Source organism: Ursus americanus, chromosome 23 (assembly GCF_024610735.1).
Source record: "Ursus americanus isolate L20-20 chromosome 23, mUrsAme1.1.p, whole genome shotgun sequence".
Taxonomy (NCBI): domain Eukaryota; kingdom Metazoa; phylum Chordata; class Mammalia; order Carnivora; family Ursidae; genus Ursus; species Ursus americanus.
In genome coordinates, this window is record NC_142149.1 from 25,075,559 (window position 1) to 25,093,946 (window position 18,388).

Consider the following 18,388-nt stretch of genomic DNA (forward strand, 5'->3'; position numbering starts at 1 on the left):
TTTATTAAGGAATTAAAATGCCAGATTTGTTCTGCCTCAGCTCGAATTAGTAACTAATTTCAATGAGGTACAGTAAACGAGTTCATGAGAAGTCGTCATCGTCTTCGTGATTCTGCGGACACTTAGATGTGTTCATCATGATTGAAGCTCTGTAGGATTTGAGGGAGACGCCTGGCCTCTTCGTGTGGCCATGACTAAGGTCTGGTTTTAGTTGGGGGTCAAGTTGGGTTGCCCTCAACACCCAAAATTTAATCAGCTCAAGAGGAAATGAGTTTTAGCAAATTCATAAGAACCCAGTATAGAGGCTGTGTGCTAATTGAATTTACTGTGAGAAATACACATTTCTGCCTTTAGGGCCAGACAGTTGTCAAGATGGTCAGTGTGTATTTTCTGTGTGAAAAGCCTTTAAGGGGCACCAGATTTTATTACTCAGAAGATTACTTGATAAGGTTGGAATGGATTCAGAGGAATCAAATTTTTTCAGAGTTTTATTTTGGAAAACTTAAGACCTACATAAAAGTAGAACAGTATAATTAGCCTCTATTAAAACTCAACCACTAGTAAGACTCAATGGCCAGTCTTATTTTATATGTGTATATGCATGTGTGTATGTATCCCCTGCCTCCTATCATTTTCAGGCAAGTCTCAGACACACCTTTAATCTGTAAATATCTCAGCATGTATGTTAAGAAATTAAAACAAGTTCATTAATGAAAATAAATGGGATGAATGTTTAATTGGCCGGAGTCCTCAACTGTAGTACTGGTCTGGTAGCTTACTTTCCATTGTGTGTCTCAAGGGGACCAAGTAATGAGTCTGCTGCTCTGGCACCCTCCCCTCTGCCATGTAGGAAGACTCTAGCATCACCTCCTGTTTTGTTAAGGCATTTTTCCTTCGAACAGATAACAGTATATTTATAGTTGACCCTGGAACAATGAGGGAGGTGAGGGGTGCCAGCCATCCTCCCACCCCCCCATTCAGTCAAATCCATGTATACTTGACTTCCCCAAAAGTACTAGTAGCCTACTGCTGACCAGAAGCCTTACCTATAACATTGTTAACATGTATGTTGTATATGTATTATGTACTGCATGCTTACAATAAAGTAAGCTAGAGAAAAAGTGTTAAAATCATAAGGAAGAGAGAATACATTTATAATAATCGGCTGTAGAAAATCCCTGTATGAGTGGACACATGCAGTTCACATTCATGTTCAAGGGTCAGCTGTATTTTTCAGTTTGGATTAAGACCTATTTCTTGCCTTCTTGAGGTTATAATAAGCCAGTCATATTTCAGCTTAGATATTTATCTCCTGTCCTTATACATTCCACCATAGGCAGTCTGTCTGGTGTCCCCAGTATATAGTTAGTGTCACAGAAGACAAACCACCCTGTTTCCAGGGTCTGAGAACACTTGGACCACATACAGGTTGTTAGCCACCTTCTGATTAAAGTTTCTAGAGATGTTACAACAGAAAAATTTAGGGTGGGAGTTTTTTGAGCTTGCATCCATTCCGTGCTTTTAAAAATGCATTTTAGATGGGCTGTGTGAATATTTTTAAACATTATTCTAAAGTGCATGAAACAAAAGGAAAACACTCGAGAATTTATTGTGTATATTATCTGTGGGATGGGACTTCTTTCAGGGCCGATTTTCAAGTGTGAGTTCAGACTGATTTTTAGTTGTTTATGAAAGAACCCCAAGGACTACTTTTAAAGAATTTTATGTTACAATTGTAATGCTTGTACGTGGTTCAAAAAACAACAGTAGAAGTGTTAAGTGATCTCTCCCTTTTCCTGTCCCTCTGGTTCTTCTTCTCCAGGAGCTACTGTTAACAGTTATTCTTTCTGGAGGGAGGTGGGTGGTGGGGGCTGTAAGCATATATGTATAGACCTTTTTTTATATATGAAGTACACCATATGTTTTGAATCTTGCTGTTTTCACTCCGTATATTTAGAAACATTGAGATGTAGGAGACCGCCCTTTTAAGTTTTAACATGTAGTTTTTAAAAATACATTTCAAGTAAACCAAAGCGGAGAAGTCAATGTGTTTTTCATTGTTGTATCAGATTTTTAAATTTCCTACTTTGAAAATGCAGTTTGAGAGTCATAGTTGATCTGTTTCTTCTCCTCAGCCCTCCCAAGTAGCTCAGTTGTCAACAGATTTAAGAATGTTTAGGAACAACAGCTTTGGAAGTAGTTTGGCATAAATGGCCGTGCCCTAATTTCTTGTGTGGCTATTCCACTCCTAGATACATACCCTAGAAAAACTCTTAACACGTGTTTTCAGGAGATGGATGTGAAAATGTCACAACAGCGTTGTTTGTAATAGGAAGAAAAGGAAAACAAGAATAAACTGGAAAAACCCCACCTGTCCTTCAGTCCACTGGGTAGATTCTGTGGCCTATTCCCGCAGTGGAATTGCACAGAAGTCAGCCACAGCTACACGTGTGAACACGGATGAATCTTGGAAAAGCAAGTTGCATAAGAATACATCCACTATGGTTCCGTTTCTGTGAAGGTCAAAATCAAGCTGTTAAATCTATGGCAAATGAAAGAAAAGCAAGAAAATGATAACTTGGAGTTCAGTGTTACCTCTTGCATCGCAGGGAGAGGAGACCGTGGAGGGCAAGGAACAGCCTTCAGAGGAACTGCTGACGATGCTTTGTTGCTAAAGCTGGGTGGGCGGTTTCTTTTTTAAACTGTATGTTTATGTGCTTTTGTATGTATGATATTTCTTAATAAAATTTAAATTTAAAAAATGGAACACGGTCTTTTGGTGTAAGTAGTGACTAATAAAATAGACTTAAAAAGCATACTGTATTTAATGAAATTTACCGTCTTGTAATTTCTGGCAGGTATAAAAGGTATGGTTTCTTGAGCGCCAAATTTAGGGCCTTAATTGTAGTTCTTTAGAAGCAAGAAGTAGGGCGTAAGTGTATGTTTTCTTTGTGATCACTTATTTTTATCTTTACATACTTGTCATTTGGGAGTTGGGTGTCAGCCAGGGAGCTGCTGCTTTTGTCCTGCTGTACGTTTCTTGCAAATTCATGCCCTTCCAGAAAGGGAACTGCTGGGTGAGAAGAGCAGTACACGTGGCTGGTGGTCAGCACATCCTTGCCCTGTTCAGACTAGACCGTTGAATCAGAGGGGCTGTTCCATTCTGGCCTTGTTCTGTTCTCATGAGGGGCACCGTGAAGTGAGCTCTCACTTTGGCCGCACATACACTAAAATTGGAACGATGCAGAGAAGACGACCATGGCCCCTGCGCGAGGAAGACACACGGATTTGTGAAGCGTTCCATATTTCTGTGCTTGCTCGCTCTCTGACAAAATTCTGGAAAAAAAAGGGAAATTGAAAGTAGGAATGTGCCTGCAGGTGCGTGCAATTCACCTGTATCCACAGTGGACTCTTAGCCCCAACCGTGGTCCCCAGGCGAGCCTTTAATCCCCCAGCGGAGCTTAGGGCTTCACCCTGGCTTCATTCCGTGCGGCCCTGAGTACTGTTGTGCCAGGTGCTGTTGGGATAACCTTGGATAGATCAGTGAGCAGAATAGGAACAGCAACTTCTCCAGGCCTGTGAGCTGTACAGGAGGGACTGAAGTGGGGGTGTTATGTTACCAGTCACCTCGTTATAAAAACATTAGGTTGTGAATGACTAAGAATTCTAGATCATTCCATCTTTTTGTTTTAACCATGTGTTCTGGAACCTTTCAGGATAAGCATCCTAGTACCTCATTCATTTCAGCCACTTAAAAATCTTAAAATGACATTAAGTTGGCATAAAATCAGTGGAATTGTACCTTCACAAATTAGTTTCCATAGTCTGCATGAAGTATAAATTACAATGAGAATTACTCTTGAAGTTCCAATTTTTACTCAATCTTCAGCCTTAGACTATTCGTGTTATAGGAAATAAGTTTCTGTGATTTTTTTTTGTTTAAACTATGTTCATTGGAATGGCTATTTGCTCAACAACCTGGTGATAAGTTGCTGCCCTCGTCGAATTACCATAATTAATCATGAGGCAGCGTGTAGGTGCTGTTGCTGTGACAGTGCAAGGTTTCCTCCCAACATTTTTTTCAAATTGATTCTACCGTAGTAAAGATACCACCTAAAACCTCACTTCTCCACAAAGGGTGATTTGGGGCCATTAACAGCCAGTCCTGAGCTCCTTCCCAAATTTTCCTTATTCAAAACAAAATTGAGAAAACCTTGGAATTGGCACTTGGGGGTTGTCATTGTTCACAGTCCTGTGGCACTGCCACGGTACTACGTGAATTGGCTTGCAGTAGGGGCTGTGCTGTCGGAAAGACCTGTGACTTGCGTGCTGAGCTTAAGTTTCGAGTGGAGGTGCTCCCACCCTAGAGGTCCGTGGCTGCTGAGCAAGTGGAAGGTTGAGGTCTCATGTACTCATCTTTTTTTTTTTTTTCCAATTTAAAGATCTTATGTATTTGAGAGTGCGTGCAAGCAGATGGCGGGGGGTGGCAGGGAGCAGAGGGATAGGGACAAGCGAACTTGGCGCTGAGCGTGGAGCCCAACGCAGGCCTCGATCTTAATGATCCTGAGATGACCTGAGCCGAAACCAAGAGTCGGATGCTCAATCGACTGAGCCACCCAGGCGCCCTTCATATTTTTATGAATGGAATGGTACATCTGTTTAAAACCTTGCTCTTTGGACAGTTGGGCGAGGGAAATGGTGTAGTGTTTGTCCCCCACCCTTCATCAAAGCTGAGGTTCTGAATTTGCAGAGGCGGCATGGTGGCCCAGTACGTGCTGGGGGAGACAAGACACTGCTTGCCCAGAAGGCGCTCTGGTATTTTATAGCTCAGTTCCATGAATTAGAGTCCAGGAGTAATGGCTGTGAAGAGAAGTGACAGTGTATGGGGTTAAGTGGGTAAATGGGGTCAAGATACCTGAGTGCTTCCAAAGTACCAGCAGGTTGTTTTTTTTTTTTTTTTTTTTTTTAGATTTTATTTATTTGACGTGCAGCAAGAGAGGGAACACAAGCAGGGGGAGTGGGAGAGGGAGAAGGAGGCTTCCCGCTGAGCAGGGAACCCAATGTGGGGCTCGATCCTAGGACTCTGGGATCATGACCCGAGCCGAAGGCAGAGCCCAACACTGAGCCACCCAGGCGCCTGGTACCAGCAGTTCTTAACTAGAAGTTTGGGTGAGTTGACCCAGAAGGATTCTAGGTAGTGTGATAGGAATCTAGCTTTGAGCTAGTTGTTGGTTAGAGTGCCGACTTTGTTTTTTTCATCTGATAAGTAGAGTTGAGTGCTGTGGGCTGTGCCTTGGCTGTTGTACAAGTTGTGTGTTCAAAATGGCCTCAAAGGTAACTCGAGGCTATTAAGTCTTGCCATTTTATAGGCAAGTTAAAGTGTAAATAGGAAGTGATGGTGTGACATGCTTTTATTTTTTTAAAGATCTTTTTTAGAGAGCACGGGGGGAGGGTCAGGGAGAAGAGAATCTTAAGCAGACTCCACACTAAGCAAGGAGCCTGATGTGGAACTCAATCCCAGGACCCTGGCATCACGACCTGAGCTGAAACCAAGAGTTGGACGTTTAACCGACTGTGCCACCCAGGCGGCCTTATGGTGTGACATGCTTTTAAAAGTGGAGCACTGGGGGGCGGGGCACCTGCTGGCTCAGCCAGTGGATCCTGTGACTTGATCTGGGGGTTTTGAGTTTGAGCCCCACGTTGGGTGTAAAGATTAAAAATAAAGTCTTAAAAAAAATGGGGCACTGGTTGAACCAGTGTACCAAGGGGGTCTTGGCTTTCCCAGTACTCTCTGCTTACCCTGCCCTTTTTGGAGTTGACATGAACAGACCTCGGCTACTTGTCCTGACTGAACCTTAGTATTTACCTATGGCTGATCAGGATTGGGGCACAGCGCCACAAAATAAACTTGCTATGATAAGTATCATCCTGCACAAATTTTTTAAAAAGATTTTATTTACTTGAGAGAGCCCGAGCAGTGGGGAGGAGCAGAGGGAGAGGGACAAGCAGACTCCCTGCTGAGCAGGGAGCCCAACGCGGGGCTCGATCCCGGGACCCTGAGATCATGACCTGAACCACCCAGGCGCCCCGCACAGTATTTTAAAATAGCTCTATTTGTCAAAGCACTTTTTGAAATTTCTCCCTGCCCAGAGAAGTTTGAGACGAAACAGTTTTCCAAAGTATACACATGAAGTGAGCAAACCGGTTACGTGATTCCGGGGTTTCATTTCTGGGCTTTTCTAATAGGTCAGTTTTGCGGCATTGCTGTTGTAGCAGGGCTTCTCTGTCAGGGATGGTGTGTATTCTACCAATTCAGAGCTCCCGTGTTTCATTAGGATGAGTTCTATCTCCTGGAAGTCCCGTAGTCTTCGAATGTCTTTGTCCTTAATATGTAAAAGAAGTTATACAGTGGTTTAATGGTAGCATGTGAAATTATTAAGATTAAAAAGTCCCAATGGCCAGCATCTTGGGTTCTTGCCTAAACTCAGGGTATTTTTTTTTTAAGATTTTATTTATTTATTTGACAGAGACAGCCAGCGAGAGAGGGAACACAAGCAGGGGGAGTGGGAGAGGAAGAAGCAGGCTCCCAATGGAGGAGCCTGATGCGGGGCTGGATCCGAGAACGCCGGGATCACGCCCTGAGCCAAAGGCAGACGCTTAACGACTGAGCCACCCAGATGCCCCAAAACTCAGGATATTTCTGTATTGGTTTCTCTGTCATGGTAAACTAAGGTAGCAATTGAGAAGTTGTTTTTTTTTTTAAAGATTTTATTTATTTATGTGACAGCCAGCGGGAGGGAACACAAGCAGGGGGAGTGGGAGAGGAAGAAGCAGGCTCCCAGCGGAGGAGCCTGATGTGGGACTCGATCCCGGAACACCGGGATCACGTCCTGAGCCGAAGGCAGACACTTAACCACTGCGCTACCCAGGTGCCCCGAGAAGTTTGTTTCTTTCATTCATTCATTTTTTTGGGGGGGGGGGTCTCTGTTCCAGGTTCCTAAGGGGACTGACTATAGTCCCAAACTGATGCAGCGTAAGAAAAGGACTTTTTTTTTTAAAGTAATAATTATAGCTCTCATTTATTAAGAAGTTAGCATGCACCAGTAATTGTATACACATTGTTTCAAATCCAGGAAAGGGCATTTAAAAAAAAAATCTAGAAAATACGATCACCCTGCCATTCCTTTACAAAGACTATACTACTAGCCATGACACCAAGGAGAATTGTTAAAGGCATTTTGAAAGCTTTTAAAGAAATAATGCCCAAAGAAATGAGATTTTTCTTCTGAAATTAGAGAACTGTATTTTGAATCTGGAAAATCTATAAAAATGCAACACAGTTTTACCAGATTACAGAGGCTGAACTGTTGTGGGCAAATAAAGGTGGGGTAATCTGTTCCTTGCCGGAGACCAGCCCGCTTTGCAGCCAGGTTTGCAGAGATGGAAGGGGCCAAATGCATTGAACTGAGTCTTCCACTTAGGCATCAGTTGTAATTCAGACCATTTTAAAGGGTTTATGAATTTAGGTGTGCAAATCGGTAAAAGCACCAGATTGAAAATTACTTAGCTACCATAGCTGCCCTGCAGCCCACATTTCCCAGGGTCTTAAATTTGTTTTTGCATTAGAAATGCAAAAGCTAAGTGATGAGCTTCACAGAACATTAATTTCGCCCACTTAGAACCCCGAAAACGTCTGCATTTAGATACTTGCAAGCCCTACCTTTCTGAGCAGTGTGTTTGGTAGCTTTCTGATTGTCTTCACTTGCTCCGGTTCAATCCCCAGTTCCGAGCAACTGACTTCTAGTAGATTCTGGTAACTGAGCTCTCCTCTGTTCAGTTCAACTTCAATGAAGTCATTTTCTCTGGGACTCTGGATTCTGACTTTAAGCACCAGCTCGAAATCCCCTGCAAATTCATTCGTAAAAGAAAGAAAACACCCGATGTAAAGCCTTTCAGTTGACAACATCATCCATTCTTACAGCACAGCGTGTCCCAAGAACTGCATAAGAGGTGGTCACCGAGCTTTTATTGGTGTCTAGGAACTTCAGATTATCTGAGGCTTTTCTTGGGGTGCTGGGCAAGCTCTGGGGTGTATGCCCCATTATACTCACCAAAGAGCTTGCAGTTTGAAGCCGGACGGGGATTGAAAAAATTAATAAGATTTAAATGTATCACCCTCGAGCCGTACATGGTAGGTGTTTAAACTTGTTTATTTGAAAAGCTTCAAGGAACTGTTGAGCCCTGGGGCCCTGTATCCTTGAGAAGCTGTGGTGTAGACGTGCAGACGATTCCCTGTGATTCCTACTGCACCCCTCCCCAGGACTTCAAGGTGACAGGCCCTGAGAAGCAGGAGAATTGTACCATCTTTTGTGGGGGGACAGAGGTGTCGAGGGAGTCTTCACACTCGCTGGCCTAAGGAGTGTTGACTGAAGGTAGAAGAACCCGAAGGGCGTGTTTGGCTTTGCCACGGGGCCCCGGGGCTGCGTCCTCACCTGCACGGGTGTCCTCAGGTTGGGCACCCCCTGGGTCCGTTGGCGGCTGTGGATTGGGGCCTCGTTTATGTTCATCTGGGAGGGAATTAGAACAAGAAAGCGTTGGGGCGCCTGGGTGGCTCAGTCAGTTAGGCAGCTCCTTCAGCTCAGGTCATGAGCCCAAGGTCCTGGGATCCAGTCCCATGCCAGGCTCCCTGCTCAGTGGGGAGTCTGCTTCTCCTCTGCCTCTGCCCCTTCCCACCACTCGTGCTCTCTCTCTCCCTCATAAATAAAATCTTAAAAGAAAAAGAAAGCGTTGAGAAACGGCAGCACCTCAGCATTTGGCTCTCAAACAGGGACAACGGTGCCCCCTCCCCACTTCCTGCTCCCCAGTTCCGCCTCCTCCTCGAGGGAAAAGCCAAGTCACGAAAAGGGCAGTAATTATGTTCCGACTTGAAGAGTCATTTTCCTTCATCATGGCCCAAATCGTGAAAAGGAGCTGAGACGCTATTTTTAAGTGGTATGTAATCTGGGGAAGAAATATTTATAATCTGTGTACTTAACTCAAGTTTCTACTTAAATATTTTGGGCACTGAGTGCTTCGTGTCCCCAATTCTTGAGCAGAGTCCCTTTATAAGGCATTTTCTCAACCAGAAGGAAGGCAGAGGACAGTGAGCATTAGAGTGCTTTCCAAGGGCCAGGCCTCAGGATCCGCCCTGCTCCCTGAGAGACTGTGCTAAGCCCTGGGGTCAGGATTCAAGCCACCACCCCAAAACCTAGAGCGGTCTCTGTCCTAGAGCTGGCAAACTAGAGGAGAGAGAGATCCTGACCCAGTGACCTCAAGTAAATGTGAAGTTACAGGCGTGGGGCTGGCGAGGGCCAGAGACACAACAGCATGAAAGCATGGGAAGGGGTCAAGGAAGGGCGCCCTCAGGGCTGGGCGTTGAGCTGACATGGAAGGATGAGTAGGCTTAACCAGATCTAGAGGGAAAAAGAGGAAGATGAGCACCCCAGGGCTAGAAACAGCAAAAGGAACCGTGTGTGGATGGAGTGGAGCTTTTGAGGAAAGAAGGCATCTAACATGGCTGCTGGGCAGAGAGCGTGGCAAGACGGCGTGAGGTGGGCCTGGCAGCCGCCGGACTGTGCGCTTCCAGGCCGACCAGTTCGGTGGACGCTCGTCGTGTGAAGCGAGATACACTCATTTCATAAAAATACATAAAGTACAATTTCAAAGACAGGAAAAAAATGTAACATATTTACTTTTTAATATCTGTTTTATGTTGAAATGATAATTTTGATATATTGAGTGAAGTAAATACATTAAAATTATTTTCACCTGTCTTTTTAAAAATGTGGCTAACAAGGAAATTTTTAAATATGTGGTTTACATCATGTTTTTATTGGAAAGCGCTGGCCCAGGTGAAAGGTTTTGGTTTTTATCTAGAACAACACCAAGCCATTAGTTCTCAGCCCAAGGTGTCATAATCAGATTTGCATTTGGGAAAGAAAAAAAAAAAACCAAACCTCACTGTCCTCAAAAAAAAAAAAAAAATCCTGTGGGGTGTTGACATTCCCATTTTCAGATAAGAAAATGGAGGCTGAAAGGTGAAGTAACTTGCTTGAGCTTGCCCCGTGAGTACATGGCAGGACCGGGATGTGACCAGGGCTAGTGACATCAGCGGAGCCCAGAACAAAAGGAAGGTGTGCAAAACGGCTTCCCCAAAGCCGCACCCCTAACCCACGGCAGATGGGTGACCCCCCGGGAATCAACCTCCCACCTGCACCCATCTGTACCTGGATGGGGGTGGGGGAGAGCTCCCTGCCTCCTCACTGCCTGTCGCCCTGGAACATGCCCCCCTTGTCCGCCTCAACTCCAGCTCTTGCTTGAGTCCCTGCCAGGGGCCGAAGGAGACAGCAGAACTCTGGTGGGGAAGGGGCGGTGGGCTGGGAGTGGGGCTGCGCACACACGTGGGTCAAGGCTCCCAGCTCCCAACGCCCCAGCACGTGCCCCACTGTCCCGGCTGACTTCACTCACAAAACAGACTCCAAGATAAAATTATTTAAAATGGGGCACCTGGGTGGCTCAGTCAGTTAAGCGTCTGCCCTGGGCTCAGATCATGATCCCAGGGTCCTGGGATTGAGCCCGACATTGGGCTCCCTGCTCAGCAGGGAGTCAGCTCCTCCCTCTCCTTCTACCTCTCCCCCTGCTCGAACGCACGCGTGCTCTCTCAAATAAATAAAATCTTTAAAAAAAATTGTTTAAAATGTCAAGCCAGAGACCACAGCGCATTTAATCCCAAGTGTGGGACCTTTTCTGAATGTGGGACTCTGCACAGCTGCTGCGATCACAGGCCCAAGAAGCCAGCCTTGCTTCTGGCTCAAAAACTACTCTCTCCGCACTGCCCAGTCCCTCCCCAACCCCTCGCAAGGCAGCGGGATCTGCAGGCTCCTCCTTGCCCTGCGCTCTGGGCCACGGAGCAAGCCGCTCTCCCGGGAAGCCCTGCAGAGTCTCGGGTACCCAACCTGAGATGATGCCCTCCCCCACTCACCCCACGCAGACAGCGCAAGGAACCTCCCCCAGCCCCGCCTGCCACAGGTAATAGCGTTTTCTTCTCTGATGAACCTGTCAGATGAAGATGCCCCGCGTGTGCTCCGGGTCTGGCAGAAGTCAGAAAGCACGCCCTCTGAAGCCAGGCAGACTTGGGTTTGAAGTTTCCCTCGGCCACAGTAGCAGTGACTCGTTAGACAAGTTACTTAACCTCTCTGATCTGGAGAATGGGGTTAATAATCTCTACCTCGCAAGGTCGTAAGAAGCAAAGAAGTGCGCGCCGGTAATCGGTAATCGCGGGCGGCTACTGTTCATCCTCACGGCTGCGGATACTTGCTTCCCCTAAAGGACGCTCGGTCTGCTCGCTCTGCTCCCGACTCCACCTGCGGCAGAGCTGCGAAGGGCCACTGCCCTACCGGCTGCAGCATCCTCCCTGCACCTTCCTTAGCCCCTCCCAAATGCTTGAGGACCACGTGGGAAACAGGGCTTCCAGACTCACCTGCCGGCTTCTCCCTCCTGTCCTGTTGGGGTTCGGCCATGGGTCAGCTCTGTTGTCCGTCAGGTCAGTAGCCCCTCTCGCATGGAGGCACAAGCTCCCAGCTACACAGGAACCCCTCTGAAAGCTCAGTGCCTCTGTGTGCAGTGAACCAGCGATGGGGTCTGTCACTGGCCCGGTGACATGGGGTGGGGGGGGCTGTTTTATAGATGGACAAAGTAAGACTCCTGGGGGTGCCGCAGGATGTGCAGGGGACGACGCAAAGGAAGTTCAAGGCTCCCTCCTCCCTTCTCAGGCTGTGTCCAGCAGGTGACACCAGTGGGAAACGTGCCCCCAGGGGGCTCAGCCCCTGGCACCCAGCTGGACCCAGGCTGGGTTCGCCCTCCTTGGAAAAGGTTAGCAGCTCCTGCGTCAAGGATAGGAGGAGCCAAACACTTAGTTTCTTGGATCGAACAGGCTCTCTGTCCTCCCCAGTTCTCTCTCCCTTTTTTCCCAACCCTTTCCTCAGCAGCTGTGAGGGCCAAAAAAGCAGGAAGACCCCAGCCCATACCTGGGAGACTCTGTCTTGGCCATGATCCCAGATCCCTTGATTTCCAACATAAAAATGGAGATGGCTGGGGCTTGGAACGGGAGGTTTGAGGAAGAGTGCGTGGGGCTGGGCCAAGCCCCGGAAAGGGCTGCTGCTGCCTCCAGGGGGTGCAGAGGGATAGGAACCCCCGGATAGGTCCGGGGATGGGTCTCACATTTCATTCACCCCTCCAGGGACAGAAGACAGGACAAACGGACAGGGCCTCAGAAAGCTGGAAAGGGCCAACGAGGTCACAGCTCACAGGTTCTCAAACTTAACTGTGCATTGGAATCACCCAGGGAAGCCCTAAAACCTGTGGGTGCCTGGGTCCCACAGAGTTGGTCTGGAGTGCCGTCTGCGCCCTGGAGGTGTTAAGAGGGTCCCCAGTGGATCTGAATGCGTGGCCCGAGTTGAGAACCACTGATTTGATCAAACTGCTTAAGGGGCAGATGAGGGAACAGAACGGAGACCCAAGGAAGGGAAATGCTCACCGATGGGCTCCTGGGCTGCCGGCCGCAGGCCTGGGGCTGGCTCAGGGTGGCCTGGTCACCAGCCTGACGCTGTCTCCCCGGCGTGCAGCGGTGCCCTTTCTGCCAGGAGTGGAGGAAGGTGGGGTCCAGCAGCGGAGAAAGCAGCAGGGACCCGTGTGGCCTCAGCTCCTGAGAATGGGGAGGAAAGCGCACTTTGGCCGGTGGGGCCGCTAGGGTGTGGGCAGCCATAAAAAGAGCCAACTGGCACCTTGCACCTGGATGGGTGGGGCCTAGGGGTGCACAGGAGCCGGAGGTGAAAAGGCTCGGACAGAGGGCTCTGTCCATTTCCACTCACTCGCTGCTCCGCCCATTCATTCACTCGCTCCCCATTCAGGGATTCATTCATTCATGGAGTCCCCTCACTTTTTCTTCTCATTTTGGGGTCTCTCTCTCTCTTTTGTCTTTTAATTTATTTTAGTTAATTTATTTTTAAAGGTTTTTTTTAAAAGATTTTATTTATTTGCGAGAGACAGAACACAAGTGGTGGGGGGAAAGGGAGAAAGGGAGAAGCAGACTCCTCACTGAGCAGGGAGCCCAATACGGGGCTCGATCGCAGAACCCTGGGATCATGACCCGAGCCAAAGGCAGATGCTTAACCAACTGAGCCACCCAGCTGTCCCTATTTTTAAAATTTTTTTTACGTTATCTCTGCATCCAACGTAGGGCTCCAATCAATCGACAGCCCCAAGGCTGAGAGTCGCACGCCCTGTTGACTGAGCCAGCCAGACGCCCTCCCCCCTTTTATTTTTTAACTTTTTTCAAGCAAAGTATTACATGCTCTAGTTTAAACAGTTTAATGGTGCTCAAAATCAGGGCCCGCTAGCTAGGAAGAAGGCAACATGCTTGGTGGGGAGACAACCACACAGGCCTGGGGGGTGGGCTTTTTCATCCATTAGGCTGGCACCTAGTGGGTTCTTTTATTTATGTCTTAGCTTCTTTGTGTGGGAGGGTAGCTTTTTAGTTTTAGCTGCTTTCCAACTGACCTGAAAGTTGCAGGAAAGAGTTTATACCCTTTAGCAATGGTTCACATTTTGCCACCTTTGCTCTAATATTCTTTCTAAATATGTATAGACATATATATGTATATATAATACACACATATACACATGCACATTTCCCCCCCTCAACCATTTGAGAGTAAGTTGTAGACATCATGTTCCTTTATCCCTAAAGACCTCAGGCTGTATTTCCTAATATCAAGGATATTCTCTTCCATATCAAGATGCAAGGATCTGGACACGGTGCCTGGGTGGCTCAGCCGGTTAAGTGTCTGCCTTCGGCTCAGGTCACGATCTTGGGGTCCTGGGACCGAGTCCTGCATCGGGCTCCCTGCTCAGCAGCGAGCCTGCTTCTCCCGCTCCCTCTGCCCCTCCCCCCACTTGTGCACGCTCTCTCTCTCTTAAATAAATAAAATCTTAAAAAAGAAAGCTGTAAGGATCCAAATCGAGAAACCTAACACGGACATAATTCCATTACCTAAACTGCAGTCCATACTCAAATGTTATCAATGAACCCACAATACCCCTGTTAGTGTTTTTTTTTGGTTTTGTTTTGTTTGTCCTGGTCCAGGATTTAATTCAGGATCCTGCACTGCATTTAATTTTTTTTTAAAGATTTTATTTATTTATTTGTCAGAGAGAGAGAGTGCGCACAAGCACGGAGAGCTGCAGGCCGAGGGAGAAGCAGACTCCCCCTGGAGCGGGGAGCCTGACATGGGGCTCGATCCCAGGACCCTGGGATCATGACCTCAGCCGAAGGCAGGAGCTCAACCCCCTGACCTCCCAGGTGTCCCTCGTGCACTGCATTTAATATTCACGTCTCATACATTTCTTTAATACAGAATAGTTCTTCAGCCTTTGTTTTCATTGACATTTTTGAAGAGTCCAAGCCAGTAATTTTGTCATTTGTCCCGCAGCTTGTTTTGTGTGATGTTTCCTCACAATTGGATTCAAATTAAGCCCTTTGGCAGGAATGGCGCCGCAGAGCTGGCCCGTCTTTCTTACTGCATCACACGGAGGGGGCGGGCGCGTGGTGGTTGTCCCATCTGAGGGGATGGTGACTTCAACTACTTGGGAGAGGAGGTGTCTGCCAGCTTTTCCCATTGCAGGGTTTGTTTTTTTCCCTTTGCAATTCATATGTATTTTATGGGGAGATACTGTGAAACCGGATTTTTCAAATCTTCACCCCTTAGTATTAGAATTCATTGAAGATTTTGGCTTGAATCAGTGGGAACTTGTAATGATTGCACAATGGTGAGTCTCTAATTCCATTATTCTTTTTTTTTTTTAAGATTTTATTTATTTATTTTATTTGGCAGAGAGAGAAAGAGCGAGCACCCTTGCACCTGCACGAGTGAGGGAGGGGCAGAGGGAGAGGGAGAGCGAGAATCTTCAAGCAGACTCCTGGCTGAGTGTGGAGCCCGACACGGGGCTCGATCCCAAGACCCTGAGATCACGACCTGAGCTGAAATCAAGAGCTGGGACATTTAATCAACTGAGCCACCCAGGGGCCCCTAATTCGATGATTCTTTCTACATAAATATTTGGTATTCTTATTGTAAGGAAGAGCTTTCCTCTCATTCATTCATCTGTCATCAGCATGGACTCAGGGATTCTTGTTTTATTCACTGGGTTATAATCCATTACTATCATTTTTTAAAAATTTTTAAATTTTTTATGGATTGGTTTTAAAAGATTTTATCTATTTATTTTTATTTATGTTTTAGAGGGAGAGCAGTGGAAGAGGGAGAGAGAGAACCTTAAGTGTTGGTTAAGATTCTCCGTGCTTGATCTCATGACCCTGATATCGTGATCTGAGTTGAAACCAAGAGTTGGACGCTTAACCAACTGAGCCACCCAGGCGCCCCAAAAGGTTTTATTTTTTATAAGCTCTACATTCAATGTGGAGCTTGAACTTGCAACCCTGAGATCAAGAATTGCACACTCCACTGACCGAGCGGGTCAGGCGCCCCTCTCATTATTTATTTTGATGTTCGAATGATCCCAACTTTATACAGTATGTGCTTCCAGCTGTTTCCCACATCCTGTGATGTATCTCCATTATTTTATGGGCACTTTCTTAATTTTTGGCACATCCAGATGTTCTGGGCTCAAGTTGTTAATTTCCCCACCCCAGCCCTGGAATCCACCACTTCTCTGAGGAGTCAGGTTCCTTCTAGTTGGGGGAAGAGCTGTACTCGTTCCTACAGGGAGGCCAAAAAGAATGCCTCAGGGCCCTTTGAGTGGACAGAACTGGAACCACACGTACACGCATATGCATAGACATCTGTCTCTATATCGAAGACCACAAGTTCATGACTGAGACTTCCAACGACAGCCCCCAACCACAGGGCTCTCCCCGCTTTCTTCAGTTCCGTATTACAACTCTCTTCCTCAACAGCGGGAAACCTGGCTCCTGACCCCTTACATATATTTACTTCTCTGCTGATCCCACGGCACACAGAAAGTGGTCCCAGGGCCACTCATCTGAAACACAGTTAGGTTCATTGTCTGCGTGTGCGTTTTAGAGTTCTTCCCAATCCTCGTTGATACTTTTTTGAGTATGTAAAATGTGAATGTGGTTCTGGGCGCCTGGGTGGCTCGATCGGTTAAGCGTCCGACTCTTGGTTTTGGCTCAGGTCGTGATCTCAGGGTCATGAGATCGAGCCCCACGTTGGGTTCCGTGCTTGGTGGGGAGTCTGCTTGAGATTCCCTCTCTCCCTCTGCCCGTACTCCCTGCTCTCCCTCTCTCTTTAAAATGAAATAAATAAATAAAATCTTGAAAAAACCTGGACATGGTTCTAAGAGTTAAAATTATGCAGAAATTTGTATTCATAGAGATGTCATCCAACATTTCCACCCCTTCCATTTGCGCTCCTTTATTTCCTGGAGGAAACTAATCTTCTTAGTTTCTGAGCTATCCTTTCTAGGTTTCTTTTTGGAGAATTCACCAGTTGGATGTCTATTTCCTTACTATTTATTTTTCTTACAGAAAAAGGTAGCACATACATTCTTCTCTACTTTGCTTTTTATTCACTAAACAATCCATCTGGAAATTATTTTATTGATCTCTTTATTTTTAAAGATTTTATTCTTAAGTAATCTCTACACCCAACATGGGGCTTGAACTCACGACCCCAAGATTTAGAGTCACGTGCTCTTCCAACTGAGCCGGCCCGGCGCCCCTGGAAATCATATCAGTTCATAGAGTTCCCCCCGTCCCCGGGTGAGTATTCTGTAGTCTAGTCAACAACCTGCCTACATCCAGGTATTCAGCGTACTTCCAATATTTTGTGATCACCACCAATGCCATAATTAGTAATCTGCCTATGTATGTTTTTTTGGTGAAGGTATATATTCTCGATAAATTCCTAAGAGGTAGGATCGGTGGATCAAAACTAAATGCATATGTCGTTTTGCTAGACACAACCACATTTTCCTCCATTAATACTTAACCCTTTCGCATTCCCATCAGCCACCTGTACGAGCGCTTGGCTTCCCCATGGTCTCCCAAACAGAGTGCTGTCAAGATTTGTTATTTCTGCCAGACAGTAAGAGATGGAATGTTGGAATGTAGGTTTTATGGTTATTGAGGTGAGGCCAAGAGCTCAGGAGACCACTAACACCGGAAGGACAGTGCTACTGAGAATTCCCAAGAGGAAAGGGAGGGCCGCACGGGGCCAGCCAGGGGAGCACCAGGGTCAGGAGGCAGGCGCAGCAAGGGGGACATGTAGACCAGAGCCTTTATCGCATGGCAAGCATGGCTAGGCAGGTTTAGGTCCAGCACATTTCTGGGCTCCGGGGTGTAGGGGGAGCGGCCTAATTGTCTGCTCCCCAGACCCAGATTGATTAGGGCAGCTGGAGAGTGGCCCCGAGGGTGGGAGCTTGATACCCTGCAGCCTCCTCATTCTTCTGTTGTCTGGGCTTTATCATTTACTAGGTCTTTCTCATGGTGGGGAGAGTCTCCCCCGGTCTCTTGCACACAGTGAGTACGGCATAGGCGTTGGCTGTCTCTGTCTGGACTATGTTCACTCTACAAACATCCTTAAAAATCTTGGAAGGCAGAGATAGTGTCTCTCTCTCCAGAGCAAAGGGCGGGTTTCTTTACTGCCCAGTATAATAAAGATAATGACTCCTTTGGGGGCAAAGGTCAGGCGGGTCTACTGACCATTGTAAAAGATGCTGGTTCCCTGAGGTTGGGGATCCCCCTTTGTAAGCTGCTTTATTTTTTTAATTATTATTATTATTTTAAGTATTCGTGTATATTACTTTGAAAAAAAAGAAGACTTTTAATGGCTGAGGAAGGTATCAAGGTGGGCGGTCCAGATGGCAGCCTCATGGAGCGTCCCCTCCCCACACCTGTGTGCTGCAGAGAAGACAGTGGGGGCTCCTGGGACCCCCAGAAGACCCAGGGGTGTTGTGCCACCACTGGACCTGAACAGACCTGAGGCTGCAAGGGAGAGGGAGGCTAAAACCACACGCATGCCCTGTGCTTACCCTTCAGGGCCCAGGCAGGTGCACCCGGGCTGCTCACTCCTGGACGCACCCGCTCCTGGGAGGTAAGACTGTGGCCCCACTCCGTAGTACTTGGCCCTTAGTAGGCCCTCATAAGGATCTGTCAAATCAACGAGGAAAAATCCATGCTGGCTTCTAGGATTGGAGACCCAGCTAAAAATTCATTTGGGCTCTCTAAAAAGGGTGTGGGCGCTGGGAAGGGAGGGCTGAGAAGGGGGTGGATGAAGGAGTCATTATTACTTGTGAGTGCAGGCCATCGGTG

At 47.0% G+C, this 18,388-nt stretch overlaps 1 protein-coding gene and 1 non-coding gene across 3 annotated transcripts; one reads left to right on the plus strand and one right to left on the minus strand.

Annotated features, from left to right (window-relative positions):
• Positions 1 to 3,201: 3,201 nt before the first annotated feature.
• Positions 3,202 to 3,310, plus strand: LOC123776828 (U6 spliceosomal RNA). The gene has a single exon (XR_006775503.1). It is a non-coding gene; the product is annotated as a U6 spliceosomal RNA (small nuclear RNA).
• Positions 3,311 to 6,043: 2,733 nt separating this feature from the next.
• On the minus strand, positions 6,044 to 11,558 carry ANKRD40CL (ANKRD40 C-terminal like). Of its 2 annotated transcripts, none has more exons than XM_087854711.1 (4): positions 11,519 to 11,558; positions 8,499 to 8,567; positions 7,721 to 7,905; positions 6,044 to 6,383 (listed from the first exon to the last, which is right to left on the minus strand). In XM_087854711.1, exons 1-4 carry the CDS (start codon positions 11,556 to 11,558, stop codon positions 6,240 to 6,242), a joined length of 438 nt encoding a protein of 145 aa, XP_087710837.1. In that variant the 3' UTR covers positions 6,044 to 6,239. The 2 variants fall into 2 exon arrangements, with proteins under 2 accessions (XP_087710837.1, XP_087710836.1); XM_087854710.1 differs by having other exon boundaries at positions 8,493 to 8,567.
• Between the last annotated feature and the right edge of the window lie 6,830 nt (positions 11,559 to 18,388).

Excerpts from the sequence above, each read along its gene's own strand:
- ANKRD40CL (XM_087854710.1), bottom strand. The coding sequence starts at position 11,558 with ATGGCCGAACCCCAACAGGACAGGAGGGAGAAGCCGGCAG. Across the intron at positions 8,568-11,518 it reads CAGGAGGGAGAAGCCGGCAG|ATGAACATAAACGAGGCCCC; the intron begins GTGAGTCTGGAA and ends ATTCCCTCCCAG. Across the intron at positions 7,906-8,492 it reads ACCTGAGGACACCCGTGCAG|GGGATTTCGAGCTGGTGCTT; the intron begins GTGAGGACGCAG and ends ATGAATTTGCAG.